Here is a 27,549-nt window from a genome sequence, read left to right on the forward strand (position 1 = left end):
TAGCCACTTGTTTCTGAAAATGAAAATGATGAGAGAGAGAGAGAGAGAAAGAAATGAGAGAGACCCAAATGAGTTAGGCATGACGCACTCAAATGCGAGGCGTCGTGGATTACTCCCAGAAGTGGCCGCCTCCGTCCAGTTAGTTTTGTTTCATCCATCGGCCCACTCTCTCTCTCTAGATTGCACTATAAATATGGTACGAAGGAGGCCGTCCTTCTCATCGCAAAGACAAAGACTCTCTTCCGTCCTCATTTATTACTTAACCGCTTGAATACTTAAAACTTAGTTTCTCTTTGGTCGTGTTGGGTTCATGAGAATGGGTCTCTCACCTTATTACCCTACCATCATGGCTCTCCTCCTTGCGTTACCTACGTGCTCTCTCTCTCAAGACGCCTCGGCCTCCGCCTCCGCCTCCGCCTTTGTGTGCTCTAGGGCCACCTTCTACGGGAGCCCAGACTGCCTTGGAACCCCAAGTATCTCTCTTTCTCTTCACCTACAAATCATCATCACTCTCGTTTCGAGCTTGCATGTACGATTAGACATGTAATCTCTTATTTTTTATAGAATAAGGGATTCATGATTTGTTCTCTCTCTATAGCATGTATGCATCCGTAGCCATACAAGTTATGAGTCTCTCCATAAACAATGCATGTGCAACTACATTTGCACTCTATTTTTTTTTTTGTAAAAAAGATTGTATGCTATGATACTATTTATCATTGTCACAACCAATCCTTGTCAATAGATTTCAAATTGGATGGTTTGAGATAGTCATGAAGTTCGAGATTTTTTTTTTTAAACTTTAAGTCGAGTCAATGAAACATACACACTTAAAATTAGAAGGACAAGAGTGATTGTGGCCTACTTGTACTAAAAGTGTAAGTGGCCTCTTTGTATATCTTGTCTTTTATTGTTTCCTTTAAAAATATATGCAAAGGCAAAGATTATAGTGAATTGATGAAACAGGTGGAGCTTGTGGGTTTGGAGAATTCGGTCGAAGAATTAATGGAGGCGATGTTGGGGGGGTTGCTAAGCTCTACAAGAATGGCACTGGTTGTGGAGCTTGCTACCAGGTACTAACCTCTCTATAAACACACATGCTCTTTCTCTGGACTCAAATTTATTCAAACACATACAGTTAATTTTTCTATAAAGCTTCAAAAAGGAAAAGATTTTTAGTCTTCAAAATATTACATTTTGTGATAAAATTATTTGGATAGTCCATTTTCAATATTTTTAAAGGTTTATGGTTTTTGCTCGATCTGTATCAAGTTTACGTGTTTCAATTGCTTTTAGTTAATTAAGAGTGGAACTAGATTTTGATGCCCTTTACAACATCAAATTTGTATCTTTTGAAAATGCCTTTTTATTTTAAGGGATTGTATACCATGATATCATTTACCATTGCTAGACGGAAGCACTCCTAATCATTAGATGTCAAATTGGATGTTAGGAGTCGCAACGTTTATTTATTTATTTATTTTTTTTGAAACTTTGCGTCTAGTTAATGACACGCTAACAACCACGCGATTTAAAATCTAATAGATAGGAGCAATTCAAACATCATTTTACTTGAAATAAATGGTCTCTTTGTATACTTTTCCTAATTTAATTGTTTTAAGTTGATGCCAGGTATAAATCGCACCCCTCAAGCTTCCCGCTTTGTTAATTAACATATGTTAGTGACCAAAACGATCTTGGAGTGACTCGTTAAATTAATAAAATATTTGAACTCAAGTTTTGGAGGTACAATGGTCCCAAATTCACACTAATGGAACTGTCTTGGTGTTTGAACTCTCTCTCTCTCTCACTCTCTCTCTCTCTCTTCATCCTTTTATAATTAGGAGACCTCCCTCTCTCATTTCATGTTTTAATCAGCAGACTTGAATAGCAAAACAAAAGGCAAAAAAATCGAAGTGCTACAATGCATCATCGTTTCAAACTTTTGAAATGATAGTTTAGTTAGATGTAAAGAAGGTTCGACTTAATATGTATTTATGTTACCATGTTAATATGTTACGTAGCATGGACAATTCTCTCTCTTGAATGATTGATTGGTGGGTGGAAATAGGTGAGGTGCACCCAACCCCAAGTTTGCAACCCCTATGGTTTGACAATTGTGGTGACGGACTACGGTGAGGGTGACCACACAGATTTCATCCTCAGCACAAGTGCCTACTCCAAGTTGGCACTTCCTAACATGGCCCTTGAGCTCATGGCTTATGGTGTAGTAGATATCGAATACAGGAGGTAAAAAACAGAGTCCCTCTCTCTCTCTCTCTCTCTCTCTCTCTCTCTCTCTCTCACAATGGATGTTGAATTTGTGGAGACAGGGTGTCATGCCAGTACCCAGGCTACAACATGATGTTCAAGGTCCATGAGAACAGCCGATACCCGGACTCCTTGGCCCTTGTCATTTGGTACCAAGCCGGCCAATACGACATCACTGCTGTCGAATTGTGGCAGGTTTGCTCTTTCCCTCTCCCTCTCATTCTCTCTCTCTCTCATATGATTTCTTGAATGCAGTTTCTTAGTAGTTTGTGAGGATTTGTTGAATTGAATGAAATGCTTGTTTGAAGGAGGATTGCAAGGAATGGAGGGGAATGAGGAGGGCGTATGGGGCAGTGTGGGACATGCCCAACCCACCAAACGCAGGGGCTGGCCTTAACCTTCGGTTCAGAGTCTCCGGTGGCGTCGAGGGAGAGAAATGGGTCGTCCTGCCCAATGCCATTCCTACCAATTGGAAGGCAGGAGCCGTCTATGACTCCACCATACAGCTTTCTTAAGCTACTATCTATCTCTAGGCAGTTCTATTAGAACCTCTCTCTCTCTAGGAAGGGGTCTCCATCACTCCTCACTTTACTCTTAGAATCTCTCTCTACAACTCTAGAATACATTCCAGGGGCCCTATAGGCTTGGCATGGCTTTGCTCTCATGCACTATATGTTAGTGTGTGTAATATTTGTTGCCTTTCTTTAATTTGTTGCGATGTCATGTTCTTTATGTAACCTTAACATCATGTATCATCAGTAGTGCGCAATAAGGCCACAGGCCACCGTTTAGGAGTGTAAACTGCATCTGTTGAGACTGTAAACAGTATTTGTCAAGATACTAGAAATAAATAATTTGAGATTGCTTTAATAGTAATGCCTTTTTCCCTTTTGCAATTGTGTGTGCCATTTTCTCTGCTAAGAAAAGACAAAGGAGCAGCAGTTGGAAACAACAAAAAAAAAAAAAAAAGACTTTCCTTTATTAAGGGAAAGGGTAATAATGCATGTACATAAGCCACCTTTCACTAGAAAAAGGATTAGAAATTAAGTAAGAAAGAGCAAAAAGAGAAGTCTCTTACGTCATTTAGGAGTAGAAACAGCCCACAGCTTGGCCCGCCACCATTCATGAGTGCCTCCGTTTGTAGCCTCGATTATTAACAAAATGCCCCCAAAAATTCAGTAAGTCCTGCACCAAAAGAGACCTTTCTTTCCCCATATATAAACAACTCCCTTCCTCTTGGAGTTGTTAACTCTTCCAAATGGGGCAGCAAGCATTAAGAAAAAACGCTACCCTGTTATGAGCAATAAACCATAAAACAACTCTTCCTCTTTAGCCCTTACGTAACTTGTAAAAAGGAGGATTCAGTGCCTAATTATAGAGAGCTTCATGATATCCTAGAAATAGGCCAATGTCTTACTTGATAGAGGCTGATACAAAGAAGCACAGTATGTGCTTTTTTGCATTCATCCCAGTGTGCTAAGCCAAGACAACCCCAATAGAGAATATAACACCATTTGCAGAGAACTCAACTATTTCCTCCTAATGGCTTAGGGTTTCACCAATAATGATGATGCATGTATTCAGATCATCCAGACACCTAATATTGATATTCTATTCTGAGGGTGGCAACACACATGTATATTATCTTCGAGATGCAGAATAAGTGCATCTTTCCATTCACCCCCTGGTTGGGTAAGCACCACCAGACTTTTAAAACTTGCACCGGATCAACTACGTTAATTATCACTAAGAAGCACAACATGTGCATTTCTCTGTTCACCTTGGTGGGTTAAGCAAGACTACTCTTTAAAATCGTGCACTGGACCATTCAATTCAACTGTCTGGACTACGGCAAATGGTCCGAGTCCTTGAGAAGTCTAACTATTGAAGAAAATGGATGAGTTATATCTGTTGTTTTAGATAGGTTTAACTAAAATTAGCCTGTAAAAGGTTACATAAGAACTTTATTTATCGATTCTAAATATCATGTTACTGTTTTAGGGTGTGGTTTCTATAAGGTTACAACCTTAAACAATCCAATTAAGACGCACCTCCCAATTTTATCATAACATATAATTTTGGTGCAAAAAATTATTAGGATTATCTGAAAATTTATTTTTATATCTAATTATAAAATTTTAAACTCTAAAAATGGTTAAAATCAAAGAGATCTATAAACATATGGAAATCTTGAAAATAGGCGGTCTAGATATTGTGTTGCAAGATACACTATCTTGAGGACTCGATATTTTCTTTCTTCATATTCATACATCTTGATGTCGAGATGATCAATTAGAGAGTTTCTCAATATTAAAACAACTTTTTCCAATGCATTTTTGAAGTGCATTTGTAATTCTACATTTTAACGTTAAAACCTTATATAAACTTTTTCCTTTCTTTTAAATATTCTTGTTAAAATTTGCCTTCCTTAGTGGCATACTTCTTTGACAATTTCCAGTTGCATGCTTACTCAGAAATAGCCAGTAGAGTATTTTTAAACCATATAATAGATAGAATCATTGGAATCATATCTTTGCTTTCAATACCCTTTTAACTGAAAGTAGCCCTAGGGAAATACTTACATGAAATTTGTTTTTATGTGATATTACTAAATTCTTTAATGAACTAAACACAGCTTTAAATGCTATGGTCATAAAATTAAGGAAAAAAAAATTAAAAATGGAGATTTTTACTTAAAATTCTCCTTGAGAATAACATTTTTTTCCAAGAAACAACGCATCAACTTGTTTAAGAACACTTTTCATTTCCTTTTGATGATTTTAAATATTTTTTTCCTATTTTTCTTTATTTTGCATAACTGGTTTGATGACAGGTCCACTTTTGAATATTCAACAAGACTACCCTTCTTTAAGGCAACATCATGTTACAATTGGGGGTATTCTTGTCACCCATGATGTATTTGGAACATCAAAGCACTATCCGAGAGTTCTGAAATTTGTGAGCTTTCGATCTTAACAATGGAAAATGTTATTTTATTTCATTATTTGGGTGTATGCCTATCCCTCTTTTTATAGTTGTAGTTATTAAAAATATTCAAAACATATACTAAAATTCCTCTCTAATATTGGTTGCCACAAAGATCAGAAATATTTAAGACATACAGCCTTGCGTTTTGAGAAATGATAATTTCACAAGACAAACCCTTTCAAAGTTTTGTAATAGCTAGAGTTTTCTCTTTATGCTTTTTAGGTGAACAGTTTGAAACAACATATGAGCACAAGTTCATTGACTTCTTCATTTCAGAAAATTTCATTTTGTGATGCATCGGTAACTCTTTGATTTTCTTATCTCTTTCTATTACAAGTAAAATATCCTTCATTGAGATGAATATGGAAGTTTTATCTACGACCATTTCGTTAAGACCATAGACACTTTTGGTTCAAAGTTGTTCGCATTATTATTATTCTTATTCTTATTATTATTTTATCTAAGTTATTTTTTTCTAAAAGTTCTAACGACTCCAAAGAAAAATGGTTTCTCGTCACAGACATTACTAAGCTTGGTTTATTGAAGGAGAATTTGTCTTTTAGAACTATAAAAAAACCCAAAATCCACATGATAGCCCTTTTCAGATTCATTGGCCATTATATTTTATCTCTAGTCGTCTAATATTTGTCTTTCTCCACTCAACACCACTTTACCAAGTTTTCAGATCCCAAGGGTGCGGTTGCTCACAAGTTTCATCAACTGTCCTTACCTTTGATATCCAAGACATGACATAAAGGAGGAACTCTTTTAAGAATTTTTTTGTCCTCTTCTTTCTTCATCTGCATCGACTAGTGCATATTTTTTGGCGCTATAGTTTTTGCCTACAACCATTTTATTCATAGGGAATTCTTTAATATTAATTGAAAAATATAACACCGCTATTTATTTTTATTTTTATTTTTATTTGAAGCGTCTTGCAACATCAGACCCTTACAATCTCCATTATCAGATTATTATGCACAAAAGTTTTGGTTACTGCAATTATGATTACAACCACATGGCTTTCATTTTGCTTCAGGGAATTCTTGGATATTCATTAAAAGAAATAACACAGCTGTTTATTTTTATGTTATTTACTTTTTTGGGCATCTTGCAACATCAGAACCTTACAAGCTCCATTATCAGCTTATCATGCACAAAAGTTTTGGTTACTGCAATTATGATTACAACCACATAGCTTTCTGTTTGTTTCAGTGGGAACTAGGCTTTCATTGGGAGAATTAGAATAGGTTCCCATCTGCTTTGTTAATGAGAACAAGCACATTAAGGACTTGAGGATTAACATCTTTTTCCACGATATAGGAAACGGCATCAACCAAAGTAACAGTGCCACTAGTTTGCACTATTATCTTTCTAGTAGACCTTTTAAAATATGACCATATGGATATGCATTATCAAATGTCTTCCCCTCTTTCTCTTTTCTTTTAAACTTTTTTATTTTCATTATTTAACACATTAATTTTCATGTAGTATTTGTTCCCTTTCTAGCTAATCATATTCCGGCTGACTTCATAATTGGATCTAATAGTTTCTTTTTTTAGCCATTTAATCAGGATTTATCAAGCCATGATTTGATTTTTCATTTGAACTCACAAAATCAAGGATACGTTATAAATGATATTTGCCGACAAGGTTTTTTCTTTTATGCCAAATCATCTAATAATGTTCAGCACTTTGAAATTACAATTGGTAGATGTATCTACTAAATTTAAAATAGATATCTGTTACAAGAAGAGATTCATAAACCCCTCCAGAAGATTTTCGTTGTACTTACTCAAGTTGAAGGAAATGAAGGATCTCTTCACAAGTATGAACACTTACTTGTGTAAAACCAAAATGGGGTACACTTGGTGCTTAATGTTTCTTTTATTAATATATTAGCAAAAATTTTTACCTTTTTATGGATGAAATATTTACTCAAATATTCAAGCTTGCTGTTTTCATGGTTTCATAAGTCAAACCAGATTTATGATATTATCAATATATCCAGCAATCAAGGTACTTCCTCTAAATTTTTTTTAACATAATCCAAAAGGTATCATTAAAAAGAACTGCTTATAATGGATGTTTACCACTTTAACAGACTTCAGGCAACACAAGCAAAACTAGGGGCTTCTATTGGGGGAGGGATAGAAACAAAGTCATCTCAAAACAAGAAACCCAATGGTACATACAACTGTTTTTTATCCCAAGTGCAAGAGAACTTTAGATGCTGCTAAAAAAAGGAGGAATTTCCAACCTAGTCCTCTCTCTAATAGGATACTAATGAGAGAGAGAGAGAGAGAGAGAGAAGAGAAAGGATACCTCAGAGTCTGAAGCCACCATAACTAACTCCAGAGGACCCAAACCCACCAAGTGATGGAGTCGTCAACGATGATGAAGGGTAAGTGGAGCTTGAATACTGAGAGTATGGCCTCAGACCAGTATCAACTTTTCCATAGCTTCCAGCCAATGGGTCTTCATGAAGAGATAAAAACTTCTGCAACAGAAGCGGAAGAGTGAAAAGGTTTCACCCCACAATCCTAAATCACATCCACCTATGAAAAAGACAGAGTGAGTTCTTAAATATCTCACCTGGATAAGCTGCTGAGCTGAGTGAACCTCTTGAGAAGTGCCCTTGATTTCCACAGTGATCTCATCAGGCCTAACCCTACTCTCCTGAACCGTGAGGACTGCACCGCTTCTTTGGCGTATGTACCCAATATTTGCCCCACCAACACCAATGATGTCCTCCGCATAAGACAGAGGAATTTGCATGGTCTGAGTCATCTGAATTCACAAGAGAATGTGACAAAAAAGTTGCATCAACCAAACAAACCACACCATAAGTAACTAAGATCATTAACCATTTCCTCCTAGTTACCCACAACTCCCCATTTGATGTGTGTGTATGTATGTATTTGTAAGAAGTTTATATAAGGTATGAACCTTATACTTCAAAGGTGAGGTACACCTCAAAAAATCCATCGGAAAAGATTATTCTAATACTGAAAAACCCTCCCGTTGATCATCTCAACCTTGAGATGTATGAATATGAAGGAAAAAAGATTTCAAGTCTTAAATAGTGCAGTTGGTTGTGCATTTCAATATTTTCAAGTGTTCATAAATCTACTCGATCTGTATCATTTTTTGGAGCTTTAAATTTTATATTAAGAATAGAAATAGATTTTTAGGGTCATCGTTAACAATTTCTGGCACCAAAACTGCATCTTCCAGCAGGGTTTGGAGATGAATTTTACTTTGATTATTTAAGGTGGGCACCTTAATAAACTGCACCTCTCACACACACACACACACAAGCCCACCAGTCAATGAAAAAGCATATGCCAAACAACCCAGATTCATGAATCCACACACACACACACAGAAGCCTACCAGTCTATGGAAAAGCATATGCCAAGCAACCCAGATTCAAGAATCCAGAAATGAACAGGTAGCACCGCAGTGATAGAATTTTTTATTTATGAAAAAAGTAGGAGTCCTATGAGTCCCAAAATTTGCACACACGAGTGGCTCATCTAGTAGCTCCAAATAAAAATAAAAAATGGATACACTCAAAAAACGTTGGACAAAATATCTCGTCGTTCTCAACCATCCAGATTACTCCTCTCCAAAATTCGAGACGACTTTGTGGTATAAACCTGTTGGCTGAAATGCATAGCTAAAGTAACTTTATGGGGTAAATTTTGCACATCTTAACTTTGAAAAGTAAACAATTTAAATTCTTGAAGGCCAAGAACCAGCACCGACCAACGTGCGTGTGTGTAATGCAAGAGTGTTATGTAACCACTATATTGTAGTGTAAGCCCCTTTGAAAGATAGTGTCAATTAGACCCAAATTTTGCACACGTGTAGAACCCATTTACATGATTAAATTCGAAATGAAAAAAAAAAAGGAATTTGCAAATAAGGAGGAAAAATGAGTCCCCATTGCTGGGTAACACAGGCTGCCAATTGTTGATGGCGGATCTAGGCCATGCAAAATTTAGCCCAAATCATTACCTCTTGCTATGTGTTTTGGCTCTGGGCCCGTACATGGCTATAAGCCGGTTTGGCGTATAGATTCATTCTCTCTCTCTCTCTCTCTCTCTCTCTCTCTCTCTCTCTCTCAATATATATATATATATATATATATATATATATATATATATATATATATATATGGAGAAACTGCTAGCTACAGCAAACGCCCAATGGCCTAGATTGAATCTAGGCCGATCGAATGGTCACACTTGCATTTCATATTTGAATTTTAATATTTTTCTATAAATTCAAATCACTTGAAATTTAGAACGTCTATTCTTAAATATCAGACGAATCTAATAGAAATATCAAAAAATCCAGTAGTTTATATTTAAAAAGAGGTTTGAAACGTTAAAATTACGATAGCTGCCCCCTTAATTACTCACTGTTCATAAAATGAGTAAAGGCATTTTGTTATTAGAAATGATACTGTTGATATTTTCACTAAAAGATGAGGAATTATAGAGTGAAGTTCTAGGCACTTTATTAACATAAATGTTATTATCTTTTAGTAAATATTCGAGATGACAAACATATTCTGTCTTTTAGTGCAAATATTGACACTATCTTTTTTAATAACAAAAATACCCGTACTCATTTTATAGTAATGGAATAAAAAAATGAGGTAACACGAGTAATTTTGACAATTCACACCCCTTTCGATATGTAACCTACAGTTAATATTAGAAAAACCATATATATATATATATATATATATATATATATATATATATATAATAACTTTACGGTAGCTATAATGAACAGTAATATAGCTGGAACCTCAGCCATCAGATCTTCATCGAGTGTTCAAAATAGATCGCTATTCTAATATTCATTTTTTATATAAATCTAATTAAGATGAAATTTTGAGTGTATATATCTAACACTATTGCACACCATATAAAAATATTATTTTCAATAATTTAAAATGACCAAATTACCCCATCATTTTTCAAGGCTATTTCGGTCATTTTATATTTTGGGAAATATTTTTTATATTGTTTTAATTGTGCGCCCTATTTTTAGTACACACGTCTAAAATTTCATAATGATCCGATTTCTAGAAAAAATATTAAAATTCATATAATGATATGCATTCTGAACAACACCAAGATCTGACATCTAGGATTCAACCTATATTACTATTCATTTTAGCTTTTTCCATATATATATATATATATATATATATATATATATATTTTTTTTTTTTTTTTTTCTAGAATGCACCTCCCTAATGGTGATTTTCGGGACCTCTACTTCAATATTTTGACAACTTATTGCCCTTATATTATCTAAAATTGCCCATATCTTTTCCTTTTTATCAAGGTTTTAAAATTCGACGTTCCAGATCAGGGTGATCCAATTCCCTCAATATAACGAGAACAGATCGTGTCCCCCCTAGAGCCGGCCAGTCCGTACCAATTCTATCAAAAAAATGTATGATTCACTTGGTTCGCCCTTGTAGTTTTAAAATTTTCAAAATATTCTCCACGCGTTGGCCCAACTCCCCCACTTTAAAATGTTTGAAAGTGGCACTTCGCAACCCCTCCACGTGTTGGCCCCACTCCCCCACTTTCAAAATTCAAATGATTGAAAGTGGCACTTCCTAACTCTTCCACATGTTCGCCTCACTCTTTTTTTCTCCCGATTGGCCCATTCCTTTCACGCGTAAGAGGCCAAACAACTGTCTCCTCTAGTGTAAGAGCACTAATTTGCCATTCTAACTCCCCGATGTGAAATGACGTTCCTTTCTTCCATGCCTGCTGCATCTCCTTTTCCGATGAGGAAGACTATAATATATGTAAGATAGCTATTGAATACACTTTATATTTTATTCACACAGGTATATATATATATATATATATATATATCATTTTTCTTGGTTTTTTTTATATCCTGCACTGAATATTTTATTTCATTTAGCCCTAATCATTGTTTTTTTTTATATCCTGCACTGTATATTTTATTTCATTTAGTCCTAATCAAGAGATCTATTCATTGCTTGTGAAAATGTTGAAAGCTCATGTCACCATTAATTTTTTATTTTTATTTTTTCTTTACAACAAAATATGAGGAGGCAGATCCCAGATTTTTACAATTGCAATTTATACTAGAGATTATAAATATACAAAATAAAAAAATTTGAGTTAAGAGTGATCCATTTTTATTGGAATGAGTTGCATTTTAAACTACATTTTGACTATGAATGGATGTAGTGGGCAACAAATACTCAAGCATGAAAGATCTTCTCATTATATATATATTTTTCAATAAAATAGTGAAAATCTACAATGCAATACCCCCAACTTCTCTGTAAACATAAGCAACTAGGTCTTTAAGAAATTTTAGTGCTTTTTTGAAAAAATTTCTGGGCCAAAACTTACCGATCAACCCGATTCTCCGATTCAGATCGCCGTTCTGACACAGTTTTTGAGGTGGCCGATCAGGGTTGCCGATCCTTTTTTTGAAACCTTGTTTTTCATCAAATTAGCGGAGGGCATTTAAAGCAATTGTGGATCCTCTGAAATTCAAATTTCCAAATTTTTTATTTTTTTACCATTTCAAAATTACATGAAATTCTTATGGTCTGTGCCCCTTACTAAGGCACACCTAAAAAATAATAATAAGATAATTCAAGCATTAAAAACGAAAAAAAAATACCCCTACAAATGCTCTAGGGGAAATTTGGTCATTTAAATTTTTAATAAGTATGTTTCTTTTTTTATGCATGATGGTAAGTTGTACACACCGTAAATTTCAAATGAATAAAAAAAAAAAAAATTCACACATTCCCAACCCTCCAATGAGAGCTTTGAAATTCAAATTTTGGAATCATTCACAATTATACTCAACGCACTCCACTCATTTGACAAAAAGGGAAAGATTAAAGTAAACTTTTTAGTAGAGATTTCTATAACAAGACTACTAAAACTCCCTAGTAAATTTACTTCAAAAATCGTAGGATAGCAAAAGTAGTCTTTAAAACAAAGATCATCATCATCATCATCATCATCATCGTCAAAGCATTTTCCCAACTAATTGGGATCGCTATACGAATCCTGGCCCGCCATTTTTCTCTATTAAGGGCCATACCATACCCTTAGTGAGGCTATAAGCCCCTATATCTTTTTCATTACTTCCAACGATGCCCTTTTGGACCTACCCCTTGCCCTTTTTTAGCCTCCCACTTGAACTAACTCACACCTCCTAACAGGTGTGCTATACTGGGTTTGTGCCACACATGACCAACCCACCTAAGTCTACTCTCTCTCATCTTATCTATTGGTGCCACACCTAAATTTTCTCGAATGTATTCAATTCAAATTCTATCCCTCTTTGTCATCCATCTCAACATCCTCATCTTCGCTATACTCATTCTATAGGTATATTATTTTTTAACCGTCCAGCATTTCGCCCCCATAAAGCAAAGCTGGTCTCACTTGTCTTATACAACTTGGCCTTTCTATAGAAAAATATATCTTCAAAAATCTAATAAATCAAACGTAAAATTAAAGACCCCCCCCCAATCTACCACACTTTAAGCAAGTTCCACCCCAATACTTTCTAAACTACACCACTAATCCTAATACCCCTTATTTTTGCATCCACCCCCATAATTAAAAGAATAATACTTTTAAGATGAAAATACTTCAATATACTTAAGACATCATCTCTCTTAAAACTTGAAATTTAGAGAGAAACTATTTCAAAATTTTTACAAAGAAACTATCCCAAATTTCAAATTTTAGCAAGAGAAACTCTCTCAAATTTCAAATTTTTAGAGAGAGCAATTATCTCAATTTTCAACTTATTTATTTATTGTCCCTTTAAATAATGGTCTCTCTCTAAAAATTTTGAGATGATTCTCTTACCAAAACTTTAAATTTGAGATAATTTCTCTGTACAAATTTGGAGATATTTGTCTCTAAAAATTTGAAATTTTAGGTATTTCTATCTCCAAACATTTAGAGAGAGTTTATCAAAATTTCCAAATTTCAAGGGAGAGAGACTTTCTTAAATACACATGGGGGGTTATTCTCGTCCTAGACAAGCTACTTTCTTCTTTTTTTTATTTTTGGGAGGGAGCGGGGGCATGTGGATGCAAAAATAAAAGCCAATACGGTAAGTGATGTGGTTTAAAAAGTACTGGGGTGGGACATGCCTAGAAAGTATGGTTTGGGGGGGACTTTCAGTAAATTGTAATGTATCATGATCTTTACTTTTACATAAAGATAAAAATCAAGCAAGTCAATAAAATTTGGAATTTATCTTTATCCCATGTACACAAAGAAACTTTATATAAAATCATGCCATTGTGTAAGGAGAGATTTCTAGTTTGTAAGGAGAAAGAAAAAATGAAGTCGTTATTAAATCAAACAAACCAGATCATCAATACTGCCTAGTGATGATGGACAGATACATCCATTGATATATTCTTATTTTTGTGTGTGTGCACATGGGTGCGTATGTGTATGTGTGCAAGAGCGCATATTAAAACACCTAATAGGAGGAATCTGATATAAAATCATTTAGGTGCATGCTCTCCAAAGGCTTGCTGATACAATGGTAGGAGTTTTTCATCTCACACCTTGGTTGCAGAAATTAAACCACACTTACCAATCCAAAGAAAATAGCAATATTCTAAAACATGCCCATATGCTTAAAATGTAAGATAAAAAGAGTACGATATGATCTAATTGACCAAGGTAAAACACAATCCATTGGGGCATCAACACACATCAAAATGGACAGTGATGGAGAGAAAGTGAATCCACAAGAACAGGACATAACCTATGTTGGATCCCCCTCCATCACTGTTGATCATTCCATTCAACAGAAAAGGACCCAATGGACTATGATTCGCCATGGTCCGTTCAGTTATAGTTTACTCACTCAAAAAAAAAAACATATAAGTTCCATGGAAAAGACCTGAGTGACCAGAGCAGCAGCAGAGCGTCCCAATCCTGAAGAGCGTAAGCCAGTAAGAGCAGGTTCTTGCACATAAAGTGAAGAAAGCCCAGAGAGTTGAGAATCAATCAGAGGATCACACTCCAAATATGAGGAATCTCTCTTCAACCCCCGTGAATAATCAGCACCAACTCCAACTTGCGAAGCAGGGGCCACAGCTTGTGTTCTATCAACCCAACTCTCTGGGGCACGTTCTTGAACAGTTGAAGTAGTGACCTGCAGGTGGATCGGGATGAGTATTTCATTACTTCAGTATCTCACATTAAACCGTAAATAGCATCACCCATTCTTGCGGGTGAAGGAACACCAAACTCCTAAGTAGCATAGTATACGGTGGTACTCCAAGGGACACCCACCATCCCTTTCTGATGATGGACAGTGAAAATTAATTATAGTTAGGTATGTTGACCCCCTCCATTACCAGAAAAAGATGGTGGATGCCTCTTTGCAGTGCCATGTACCATACTCCATTAGATTCCAGTGTACATTCCCTTTTATAATGTACAAGATGTTTTCCTTTAAATTTGAAAGGAACAAACTTACGCTCTTTTCAAAAAGTGGAATGACAGAGTGATCAACCAGAAACTTGCGGAGGTGTCCCACAACTGCTTCAAGAGCTTTGAGAACCTTTGGTAACTCTCCCTGGATTTCTACAATTCTTTCTTCAGAAGTCACGTAAAAGGGAACCTCATCTAGAATACAAAAAAGCAGAAGGCCAAAAAATAATTACATTAGTTTTCTATCATAATTAAAGCCAGTATGAGATGTCCGCACGTATTTTTAATGGCTTCAAACAAAGGTAGTTCTAAAAATATGAAATAGAAAATAGTTAGAAAAGAGAGATGAATTCCACAAGGAGACAAGATTCTAATATTAGAAGGAGATAAGATCAAACTGCAACGCCGAAGTGCATAAAATAATTCAAAATTTAGGACAACACGAAAGTAGATAAGTAGACTTTCAAATAAATCCTAACAAAGTATACCATAAACCTCTTTTTTTTATTGATAAACTTACCATAAATTTGTTTGGCCGAAACTTCCACTCAGAAAATACTTAGACCAAAAGAATCGAAATAGAAGGTAGAAAAGAGCCAAAGACCCCAAGCAAAACCAAACAACCTAAAATTAAGTCATCACTTTGATGCTCTATTGTCTTCTCTTTTCTTGAATAGTTTCGCATTAATGATCACCAGAAGTAAACAAGAAGCTACTCATTTGATCCCAAATGCAGCTATTACTCAGAAATTCATTTTATGAATATAAGTTATGACATGAGAGATAGAAACATAAACCAAAACTGATATTTTTTCCCAATCTTTTTTCTCAAAAATACAGTATCCATCAAACAGGGGTCTGCTTCCCACCACTTATTTTATGTTCATATTTCACAGATGCACAGAGAAACAAATTTCTGAAGAGATTCGTTACCTGAAACAATAATGAATGACCGCCTTAGCTATCTATCAAAAATAAAAGCCTTACTACCTTACAAAGACCATCTTTTCCTTTTGTTAGAAGGTGTAGTGAAACTGTTTCAACACTATCTACCTCTCTCCAAAATATTCATGGCTCACCCTGTCCCATGGAACCTCCCATGTTTTGATGAAGGCCACGTTTAGCCCATTACGTTTAATCCATGCCTTGGGTTTAAAACTTCCTCATTAAATAAAAAACTTTAAATCTTCCCTTTCACTCCCTAGCTTTTCTGCTCCATAGATTGCTCCAATTTTGTTTTACGGCCCCCGCTTAGCCTGCTCACCGTTCAAATCCTCAGCTACACGCATCTGTTCCATTCTCAATGGTTGGCAGCTCACAGTTAATGTGTCTTCACACAAAGCAAAAGCAGACAGTTCAACCAGCTAGCCTAATCCAACTAGAATGGATGAATGGCATATTTCAAGTTGATTCCTCTTAGTCAACAAGCATTACACGTCTTTTATGTAAGATAATCCATACACTGCACAATGTGGAGTATTATTGTCGCTTTTATGCGAGAATATAAGGTTTCCTTTTGATAAAAAATGAGAAAAATTACAGTACGCATGAGAACAATTGAGGGGCTAAAAGTTGTAACAAAGATGTATAATTATTTTCACTAAATGCAAAGCAAGCTTGAGTGTATGTATCAGAAATAAACACAATTCCAAAACCAGAATTGAAATTCAATTTCCATTTAAGATATGAAAATAGCTCGAATAAAGTTTAACAATCTTTCTCTTGAAATACAGCACTCAGCATTGATACATAAAACTATATCCTCATAAATCCAATAACTTAGGATTCTACCAAATGGGCCGCTAGAAACTCAGAAAAGGAAACAGAGCTCATTGCAACCACAAAGTTAAGAGCTATAAATTGACCAAAAAACTTCTAACTTCTTCAAACAAGGATAAGAATCACCAAATCACAGAGCTCAAAGAGAATGACCAAGTTGATTATCAAACACTTCAGTTCTTGCAATGAACAATGCCAAAATTTATTTGAGTAACACAGAGGCTTAGCCATTTTATATAGTGTCTGTCAAGTGGCCCAAGAACGAACCAATCAACGGACAACCCCTTACAAATACTAGTTAAAGTTTTTAATCTTGCTTCATTTATGCTTTGGGGTCACATTATAATTTTTTGACTGTTCAGAGAATTTCATTGCAATGCCAGTCATAAGCTTTAGGTGCATTGTCCCCCTCTCAAGTTCTTTTTTTTTTTTCCTGTGTTCCTCTTAAGGTGAGGGATTAAAAGAAGAAAAAAACACGCATTCCATTAATAATCAAGCATCATGCACAACCACGTAGGGTAATGGCATCTCATTCTTATTTACTCAAATCACGAAAGAAGACCATAAACTGAACGAGATTCCAGAGCTCCAAAAAAGCTATTCATGCACTGTTCAGAGCAATAGATAAGTACCCGAGAGTTTTCACAACATGCTAGACACCAAATGTATCTCAAGTTCGGAACATCATAAAGGATTCTATTTGGATGGAAAAGAGTAACCTTGAAGAGTTGGTATTTATAATATTACACTTATCAAGGGTACACACATACACTATGTTACTAAGTTCGGTTCGGATAGGCGTGTCAGATTTGTTCCCAAAATGCCCCTATTTAAATATATTAGCCCCACATAAAATTGACTTTGAAAATGGTAATTAACCTACATTAGAGAAGGGACATTTTACAAGATAAAGTTCAACATCATTACGGATCGATTGGGTTCGCTATGCCCTATTGTTATCGAGTGGACATTTAGAACACCGCTTTTTGTCCCCCTTTTTGGAATGGATTTGCAAAGAAGCCTCGATTACTTTTTTGTTAGTATTGCACAGAATACAAAGAGCAATAGGTCACCGCACTAATGCATTAGCAATAGGCAGCTCTCCCAAACCCAACCTTAAATTTCAACACATCTTCTCCTATAGTGAGAGGATTTGGCAGAAAAATGCTCCTAGTTACTAGTGGAGTGAACCGATTATTTTCTAACAATATCCTTACAAGTTTCAAAATGGAAACATATATGCTAGGACTGGGATTTCTTACAGTTTGCTGGAACCTTTCCCAACCATCAGACATAAACAATTGGAGGTTAGCGGGCACGGAGGAACGACACCCCAACGATTACTATGTCGCCATTTATGGTCTGGAGACGAAAAACTCAAGTCATGTGGTTCTTTCAATAGCAAATGTCAAAAATTAAATACAAGTTGAATGGCAAGATAAGCGTGCTTCATTTAATAGATTAATGCTAGAAAAGGCAAGTTGATCCGAAGCCTTGTCTTTTAAAACAATAATATCCTTGCTCTGATCTCTGTATTCCAAGATTTCATAAGGTTCAATTGTGAAAGAAAAAAAGAAGTGTGAAATCTTTTAGGGTTTTCTAAAGAAAAATTTCAAATTTCAAAATTCAAAATTAGAAACCCTAAATTGGGAGATGAATAATGGAGAAAACAAAGATTCGTTTAATAATTTGTACTTGCAAACCACAATGTTTCTTTTCCAACTTTTCCTTGTCATTCCATGCATTTTTAGATTGGGAAATTTATCAAACCACCCATGAGAGGTGTACTATTTAACATTTTACAAATGTGAAACTATTCCAACTCATGATCATGTGTTCTTTTTTTTTGTGGGTACTTTGAAATTAAACTAAACACTATGGTTGAAATGTTAAATAACTCCCCAGTAGCTGGTCCCAAGAACGGATGAGAAAGGAGGAGGGTAGTGTTACATTGGCAATCAGCATAAAACTTTGCTACATCTCTATATGAATTCTGATCCAATGTGGAAACAAATTTGATGCTTTAGGATTGATTTTTTTTTTTTTTTAAACTGTTAACTGTAGGATTGATTTTAGATAGAAATAAAAATAAAAAATAAAAAATTACAAACATGATGAGAAAATTAAACCACGAGGATTCCTGACCCTTCAAACCGAAGTAGAGATGGTCACAAAGAAGAGAGAAAGTTATATGGTTATAAAGCAAACTAAAGCAAACTAAAGAATCCAAGACAGTGAAATTGGTTCACCAACCTCCTGATAGGACGCGCACTGATGCACCAGAGCTTTCCTGCACAGATTTGATGAGACTTCCCCCCTTTCCGATCAAATTGATAGCTTGTGATGAGGCAACCAACAGTCGCACTGAGCATAAGCCAACTTTAGGAGCTGCATCACCTTCACCTTCATTCACTCCAGCCACACGCTTAAACACCCTTAAGACACCATCCATAGCGGGAGATATTGCAGCCTCTGGCTCTTCCTTGCCAGATACCAAAACCTGAAATCACAATTAGATTTTAAGCATCAAACATGAGCATGAAGCATAGTAAATCTTAAGACGAGATAAAATGAAATAACAAATTGAAAAGGTGATTGGACCTTGAAAAGAGCAAATCATTGGTACATAACATGTCACCTCAGAGCCACACCATAAAATTTAAGAAAGGACATATTTTTATAGCAATTTAATACAGAAAATATACCAGGATTTTATGCCTTAAAGGAAGTGCAGCTCCCTAAAATCACCTCAAAGATAAATGAAGCCGCCCCTTATGTAAGTTGTAATCAGTTTTGAAAATCAGATCTGACCCTACTGTCCAACAGGATCAAACTGGGAATCAGATAGGGAAAGGTCTGGTGTTATTGGGTAAAATAACATATGAAGAGTCAAAGACCAGAAAGTTCAGCAGGGCCCTGTGGTTTTGTGTGAAATGCTCAGTCCCACGCCTATTTTGGAGGAAAAACTAGCGGAAAAATATCACTTTTTTAGCTATTTGACAATTTTGAGAACCCAATAATAGAAAATCTGGAAAGAAGGATACGGCTGACATAACATTAATCATAAAGGATTTTGGAACATCTTAAATCACTGAAAGCATATTTTATTCGGTAAGAATGTCAGAAAATTTATTGATTATTCTTTTTTGCCACATTTTCCAATTCTTGTCTCTATTCTATTTTCAACTTGATAAGTTAATAACATTTATACTAATTTTCAAACATGTTAACATGGAACACACATCTTCTAATTTTGAAGCTTGCAGAAGTGGATATATAATCTCAAAATTCACAATTGATCCATTTTTTGCTCCCTTTTTTTTTCAGTGTTAATATGAGACCTGATAAAATGCAATTCTAGATGCCATGTTGTCGCACCCGCCACCCTGACCACCGGTGCCTAGAGCCCATTCCAATTCTACATATGTTCCTATTTTTGCCAACTTAACTTGTTATGCTTGATTACAGTGGAACAGAAGAATCAAATGAAACAATCAATTTTTCAATGATAAGATTCATGGGCAGCCCTTTTTTAGATTAAGTTCCGGATGACTCAACCAAACTCAACTCAGACAACTTAAAAGAGAGAGAGAGAAACAAAAACCGATAGATTTATCACAGCAGGCAAGGAAATGCAAGCCCAAAAAGGACATCATCTCAAGAAGAATTGTGCAAGCAATTTTACAAAACAAGCATCCAATAAGTGTGGATTGATATTATATGTAATAACACGAATAAATCTAATGAGATAATAGCTCCAACATAAAAGATAATTGGAATGAGACAACTATTCATAAAGAACAATACAACTGTTGAAAATCATTCACCACTGCGACTTGAGATTTCGATTCCAGTGTTAGTCCCAAAAACCTAAGGAAATTGGAGGACTTTCTTCAAAGATTAAAGCTCAACTTATATGATACAAAAAAACGAAATGAAGGATACTAATGCACATTGAATTACAGCATGATAATCTCAGAGATCAAGCCACTTAGGGATCATATCTCTATAGCAAAATAAAATGAACACCTCCTTAGGTCTCTCCACCTCCAAATATCAAACCTTAGCAGACAGTGGGGTTGGTCCCAATAGAAGAGAAAACCCACAGCCTCCAAATCCATCAGCTTTTCAAACTTAATTTAAACCAGAAAAAATATATTAACCCGGATAAGGCTACAAATAGAGAAGTAAAACCACAAAGGTTCCAGTTCAAGAAACCAATGATCACACTATCTAGATATCAGAAGCTATACACATTCAGCACAATCAACAAACACTCCAATAAAACATTAAATACAGCTAGAACAGCGATACAGTACAAATTCCAGACACCAACTGGAAAAGCAAAAGAACCTAAACACTTGATGTCTCTTTCCTTTTCCCATAGACCCAAAATATCTTGTTTATAAACCCCATATTCCATGAATGCAAAGGGAAATAAATACAGATCAAATGGTAAAAATGAATGTCAATGTCAAACGATGCCAATTACTCAAAGTATGACAGAGACAACACCTAAACAGATTGTCGCCCAGATAAATCTCAATATAAGTGAAAACCCAAAAAATCACCAACCATTGTACACAGTGAGAACCACATGCATATGCAATGCAAAGCAAAAAAAAAAAACAGTTGAATGATAAAGGAGAATCATAAAAATAGAATAGATGGGTTCTCTTCTCAGACAAGCAACGAGGAAAAAATAAGAAAGACGAAGAATCATAAAGATCAAATATAAGAAAGAGAGAATAATAAAAATCTAAGACATGAATTCTCTTCCAAAAAATACAACATGACCAGAGGAAGCACATGCAATGTGAAAAAATAAACACATGTTTCTTTAGGATAAGAAAAATACAGTCAAATAAATAATAATAATAATAATAATAATAATAATAATAATAATAATAATAATAATAATAATAATAATAATAATAATAAAACAGTTCAATAAGGAAAAAAAGAAGAATCACAAAAACGAAAGAAATGGTTTCTCTTTCAATACTCACAATACGATCGGAGGTACCAACCGGTCCTTCCAGGATTCGGATTCGAGCTCTGCTTTCCTCACACATCTTCTTTATGAGCTCTCCCTTTCTTCCAATGATGCTACCGACCTTTTGAACAGGGACTATTACCCTGAAAACATTATCACCAGGCCAGCCGGGCCACTTCTTCTCAGGAGCCACTGCAACAGGAGGAGCTGATGCTTTGTCTTTCTCTTGTTCAGGCTGAGTTGGCTCTGAAGGAGCCGCTGAGGCCTCCATGGCCTGAGTTTGGTCTTGCTGTTGCTCCCCCTGAGAAGAACCGTTCTCTGCGGAAGCCATGGAAGGGGGGAAAATAAGAGAGAGAAAGGGTTTAGGTTTGGAAGCGCGAGAGACAGCGCGCAGTAAGGCGAGAGATGACGAGAGAGATGACGGAATTGATGGGAGAGAATATATGGAGAGGGCAAGAGATGAAAATGGACGGTAGATGATGGAGGCGGTCTTCAACTGAGGGTTTTAGGTCAAAATTAAGGGAAGTTATCCGTGTACATCCGAGGGAGCATATAATCTTTTACAGTCTTTTGTACTTCCGGGAGATATCCGTGTACACCCGAGGGAGCTTATAATCTTTAGCCGATGGGGATGCGGTTTGTGAACGTTTGCTCTTTGCCCTTGCATTGCTGCTTATTAGAAGTGGATTGAACTTGAGCCTTCGCTTATGTAGAAGGGCTAAGTAAAGGCTCGCCTCAAAACTCAATACTGCAATTTTGGTTTCGGATAATTTTCAAGCCCAGCATATTAGCCTTCATTATGGTCGGAAAAAAAAAAAAAAAAGGATTTCACATTATAATATCATTCATTTTTGGTACAAGATGGTCACACATTTGTTTCCATTGGATTTGAATTTTGATAAATATTCACAATATTTAATAAAATTCTCAAATTTTATTTTGTCAATGACACATTCCTAACCCCCTCATTTTACATGTAATGAACAATAATGATTATAAAATCTTTGTATTAAAAATTAATAGTCTCATTTAAGAAATGGGCTCAACGGTAGGTAGTTAGGTGGTGGAGTGTCACCCCCTCATTTTACATGTAATTGAACAATAATGATTATGATGTCATTATATTAAAAGTAAATAGTCTCATTTAGAAAATGGGCTCAAAGCTAGGTAGTTAGGTGGTGGAGTGTCACAATATGATGTATTGAGTCTCATTCTTATCTGAGTAAGAAACCACTTCCACATTGAACCACTAAAACAAAAAAAAGAAAAGAAAAAGTAAATAGTCTCATTATATTCACCTCAATTACAAAAATTTAAAACTTCAAAAATATCGTAGATAGAGCATATTTGTAAACACTTGAAAAATTTAGAAATGATGGTCTAGATAATATGTTAAAAGATGCACTATTGTTAGTATTTAATTTTTTAATCCGTACATTACGAGTTCGAGATGATCAAATTATAGGTTTTTATGCGGAAACAACCTTTTTGGGTGAATTTTTAAGGTGTAGCCTACTTTTATGGTACAAAGTCGACAATTTATATAAACTTTTGCCAACGATGACCATCTAACCCTAAGGATTAATACAAAGATGCACGATCAAGATGGGCAATTACTACGAGTGTGATGGAAAAACAGTTCAACGTTTGCAGCTTTCTAAGGTCCATCTTGAAAATGAATGGTGTTTGACTTGCTTGCGTATTGCAGTACACACACTTAGTAATTTAGAAATACTAAGTTATAAATGTTATTTTGAAATACAAGTAAATATATTTCAAAACCAAAATACTAACACTAACCTTACTGCTGAACTTGGTAATAAGTTCGGCTTGAAATCCTTGATAATGCAATCAACTAACGATATGCCACATTGAACATAGTAAAATTTACCTGGACCAAGCAAAAAAGTTGATCACATGGAAGATAACAAGATTTACCTGGACCAAGCTCGAAAGGCAATCAGATGGACATAAATTTAGGGTTGGCAACGGGCGGGGTAACCCCGTTGGCCCCACCCTAAAAAAATATGGCTTGAGCTACAACCTGTGATCTTAGGGCTAGTGTCGGTCTGGGGCAGCACTGACAGGGCCAAGGCAAGGGCTGACCCAGCTCATTGCCACCCTTAGACATAGTAGAAAATAAATTGGGAAAATGAAGAAAAGCTGATGATGTGTTTGAAAAAAAAAGGATGAAAAACACTATTAGCATTTCCCATCCAACTAACCCCCTTGTTTTTCAAATTAGTGCAGGATATTAGTGATGAAAAATGAGACTCTCTCTATCCCACCTTGGTTCACAAAGTTTGTTGCATTCATATTAGTGCAGGAAAAATTGAACTAGAAAAGTTCAGCAGACATGGGCCCGAAAGCGGTTCAACCGGCCTATCCAGGCAAGTTCCATGCACTCCAAAAGTGTTAAAAAATACAAAAAAATAAAAATAAAATATAAAAATCATATTTAAATAATGACTAAATAAAGCACATCCAAATGAAATTAAAAATTAATGAAAAAAATGGATCGTAAAGAATCGGTTTGTGCTTGGGGGTATTTTTGAAATTTTTTGAAAATATAGAAAATGTAAAAATAAGTATTAATGGTCAAAATAATTTCCAATCTTTGTCATAATGATGGAAAACATTAAAAAATATATTACTAACAAAATCTCTTATTTTTTAGAAGTTTATATAATTTTTAAAAAATACCTGGCCAATCACTAAAACCAACCGAAATCGATCAGTCCAATTTCAATCTAACCGGGTGGTTACCAGTTAGACCACTTGATTTTTCATTAATGATTAATATATCCAAATTGAAGGTCGTTTGGATGACTTCTAATTCATATCACTACAACCAATTTTCATATATTTTGGTTAAATAAAAGATAAGTAAAAAATGACTTTGATTTGTTTAGATTAAACATCTTAAGAGTTAATTGATTTCCATAAGATATAATTTGAGTAGCTTGTGAGCAACATGAAGGTAAGATTGCTTCATTGAGCAATGACCAATCAAGTCAACTAGACGGAGAGAGAAAAAATAAATCAAGATCCTCCCTAGTAGGCAGAGAGGGAATGTTTTAGAAAGAAGCAACCAATACCAACTTGTTGAAGAAATTTAAGAAGAGGAGGCAAGAAGAGAAGAAAATACAACGAGTTTTATGTGGTTCGGTCTCTTAGACCTACATCCATGGTTGAAGGGCAATTCAGTCGTGCCCATTTTCATCCAATATTAAATGGAGGATACAAGATAATAACAAAATAGAAACTGTTTCCCCAAATATCTCCTAAATATATCACCAAGATATTATTCATATTAAGTTACCTAAAAATATGGGGAATATGAAATATGAGTAACTAGATGTGTACGATTACAACTAGATGTACACGATTTCAACACTCCATCTGAAGTTGGTGCGCTGATATCTATTGAGCCCAACTTGTTTAGTGTTTCTTGAAATTGTACTTTGCTTGTGGCTTTTGTGAGGATATCGGCAAGTTGATTTTTGCTTATGACAAATGGAGTAGTAATTTCCTTGGCTTGAACTTTCTATCTTACAAAATGACAATTTGTTTCTATGTGCTTAGTTCGTTAATGAAATACGGGATTTGATGTGATATGTATAATAGCTTGGTTGTCACAATTCATAATAATTGGATGCAAAATATTGAAACCCATATATCTAAAAATAAATTTTATCCAAATTAATTCACAGGTTGTAGTTGACATAGCTTTGTATTCAGCCTCAGCACTGGATCGAGCAACCACCGATTGTTTTTTACTTTTCCAAATTATAAGGTTATCCCCTACAAATGTACATTACCATATAGTGGATCTTCTATCTGTAGGAATACCTACCCAATCAACATCAAAAAATGCAACAATATTAGCATGACTATTCTTTTTCATTAAAATTCTTTTTCTAGGAGATGACTTATCTTAGAATTCAATTGATAGCTTCAAGATGAGTTGTCTTTGGAGAATGCATGTATTGACTTACCGTACTATCCGCATCAACAATATCAGGTCTAGTGACAATGAGATATATAAGTCGACCAATCAAGCATTGAAACATCCCAATATCTTTTAAAACTATGCCTGAGTCTATGTTGGCTCTATAATTGTCTCCATTTGAGTATCAATAGATTTACACCCTATCTTCATGTTTTGCGCAAAAGATCTAAAACACATTTCCTTTGGAAAATAAAAATTCCTATGTGAGAGTAAGCAACCTCAATTCCAAGAAAATATTTGAATTTTCCTAAATATTTGATATCAAACTTTGTATGAAGGTAATATTTTAATTTTGTTATGACATTTAAATCACTTCCTGGTATAACAATATCATCAACATAGTTAAGGACAATAGCATTATCTGATTGCCTTATTTTTACAAATATAGATGAATCAACACTACTCTGCGAAAAACCCTATAGCAATGAGAGCTTGACTTAAATTTGCAAATCATGCCCTTGGAGACTGTTTAAACACATAAATTACTTTCTTGAGCCTGTAAGCCAGAATTTTGTTGCACTCCTGAGGATGACCAGGATGAAGTTTCATGTAAACTTCTTCTTCAAAATCTTTGTGTAAGAAGACATTTTTTACATCTAGTTGATATAAAGGCTAGACATTGTTGGTACCAGTAGAAAGTAAAACCCTCACAATATTCATTTTGACCACAGGAGCAAGTGTTTTCTTGTAGTCAACACAATAAGTTTGGGTGAATCACTTTGCAACAAGTCTCGCTTTATATCTTTCAATAGTTCTATCACTTTGGTATTTTGTTTTATAGACCCAATTGCATCCAACTGGCTTTTTATCTTTAGGTAGAGTAACAACATGCCAAGTATGATTTGTTTTTAAAGCAACAAGTTCCTCTTTCATAGCAATCATATATACTGCATTTGAGTTAGCTTCCTTGAAGCTAGTGGTTTCTTTATTTGAGGAGATTTTGATTAGAAAAATACTATATTTAGGAAATAATTTCTTATAAATCTATATGTTTTTCAATGGGGTAACAAATTTTGTGATTGTTTTCCTTGACACGATATGTATAGTAATTCTTTAAATCAGGAGGAGGGTGACTAATATGATCAGATCTTCTTAGTTAAAGCTCTTGAGGAAATATTTCCCCTTGATATTCACTTGATTGAACCTCCTCACTGGAGCCTTGTGGTGTTTCAAGGATGGATTCTTGAGGCATATCCGGATTAGGCATAGTATTCTTAATGATTTTGATTTTGGGTTGATGTTGTCTTGCTAATCTCCCACTGAGACTTATCAGTTTGAAAATAAGGAATTTGTTCATTGAATTCGATATTTCGTGAAATGTACATTCACATGGTTTTTGGATCATAACATTTGTAACCTTTTTTGTTAGGTGAATATCCCATGAATACACATTTAATGGATCGTTTAGCATGTCTGTCCCTATGCTTTCTGATAAATGCACAAAGCATTCACAACCAAATATATTTAAATGATGAACAATAGGAGAGCAACCATGCAACATTTTATAGGAGCTTCCATTATCCAAGATTCTAGTCATCGATCAATTTATAAGATGACAAGTAGTAAGAATACGCTCAGACTAGTATGATTTAGGAATATTCATTTGAAAAAGTAACGCACTTGTCACTTCAAAAAGATGTTTATTTTTCCTCAACAATTTTATTTTTCTAAGGAGTTTCTACACATGATATCTGATGAATGATCCCATGATCCACCAAATATGAAGAATATGTATTTATATATTATATCAGTTCTGGAAATTTTCACCTTAGCATCAAATTGATTTTTTATCCTGGTATGAAATTCCTTAAATGCAATAAAGACATCACTCTTAAACTTCAATATTAAACATAACGAGTTCTATCATTGATAAAAAAAGCACAAATCTAAAACCAAAAAAAGAATCCATTGGAGTAGGTCCCCATAAGTTTGAATTAATGATATCAAAGCTATTTTTACTTATTCTATCAGAATTTTGAAATGGAAATCTGGTC

General features: G+C 35.0%; 2 protein-coding genes across 6 annotated transcripts; one reads left to right on the forward strand and one right to left on the reverse strand.

Annotated features, from left to right (window-relative positions):
- The first annotated feature begins 219 nt into the window (after positions 1-219).
- Positions 220-3,141, forward strand: EXLB1 (expansin-like B1). Of its 2 annotated transcripts, XM_006838469.4 has the most exons (5): positions 220-473; positions 967-1,073; positions 2,072-2,250; positions 2,334-2,466; positions 2,580-3,141. In XM_006838469.4, the coding sequence occupies exons 1-5, from the start codon at positions 311-313 to the stop codon at positions 2,784-2,786; spliced, it is 789 nt and encodes a 262-aa protein (XP_006838532.2). In that variant the 5' UTR covers positions 220-310; the 3' UTR covers positions 2,787-3,141. The 2 variants fall into 2 exon arrangements, with proteins under 2 accessions (XP_006838532.2, XP_088717299.1); XM_088861173.1 differs by lacking the exon at positions 2,072-2,250.
- Positions 2,953-21,953, reverse strand: PEP (RNA-binding KH domain-containing protein). 4 transcript variants are annotated; one of them, XR_016051518.1, is made up of 8 exons: positions 21,557-21,953; positions 18,801-19,047; positions 14,815-14,963; positions 14,233-14,487; positions 7,855-8,049; positions 7,585-7,759; positions 3,350-3,562; positions 2,953-3,185 (listed from the first exon to the last, which is right to left on the reverse strand). XR_016051518.1 is itself a non-coding variant. In XM_020664166.2 (7 exons), the coding sequence occupies exons 1-6, from the start codon at positions 21,872-21,874 to the stop codon at positions 7,586-7,588; spliced, it is 1,338 nt and encodes a 445-aa protein (XP_020519825.1). In that variant the 5' UTR covers positions 21,875-21,953; the 3' UTR covers positions 3,229-3,562; position 7,585. The 4 variants fall into 4 exon arrangements, 2 of the variants coding, with proteins under 2 accessions (XP_020519825.1, XP_006838533.1); XR_016051519.1 differs by having other exon boundaries at positions 2,953-3,188; XM_020664166.2 differs by lacking the exon at positions 2,953-3,185 and having other exon boundaries at positions 3,229-3,562.
- Between the last annotated feature and the right edge of the window lie 5,596 nt (positions 21,954-27,549).

Source organism: Amborella trichopoda, chromosome 3 (genome assembly GCF_054954075.1).
Source record: "Amborella trichopoda isolate Santa Cruz 75 chromosome 3, AtrichopodaSantaCruz75HAP2 v2.0, whole genome shotgun sequence".
In the NCBI taxonomy this organism is placed as follows: domain Eukaryota; kingdom Viridiplantae; phylum Streptophyta; class Magnoliopsida; order Amborellales; family Amborellaceae; genus Amborella; species Amborella trichopoda.

Excerpts from the sequence above, each read along its gene's own strand:
- EXLB1 (XM_006838469.4), top strand. The coding sequence starts at position 311 with ATGAGAATGGGTCTCTCACCTTATTACCCTACCATCATGGCTCTCCTC. Across the intron at positions 474-966 it reads AGACTGCCTTGGAACCCCAA|GTGGAGCTTGTGGGTTTGGA; the intron begins GTATCTCTCTTT and ends TTGATGAAACAG. Across the intron at positions 2,467-2,579 it reads CTGCTGTCGAATTGTGGCAG|GAGGATTGCAAGGAATGGAG; the intron begins GTTTGCTCTTTC and ends GCTTGTTTGAAG.
- PEP (XM_020664166.2), bottom strand. The coding sequence starts at position 21,874 with ATGGCTTCCGCAGAGAACGGTTCTTCTCAGGGGGAGCAACAGCAAGAC. Across the intron at positions 19,048-21,556 it reads TTGGTACCTCCGATCGTATT|GTTTTGGTATCTGGCAAGGA; the intron begins GTGAGTATTGAA and ends TTGTGATTTCAG. Across the intron at positions 8,050-14,232 it reads CTGCTGCTCTGGTCACTCAG|ATGACTCAGACCATGCAAAT; the intron begins GTCTTTTCCATG and ends TTGTGAATTCAG.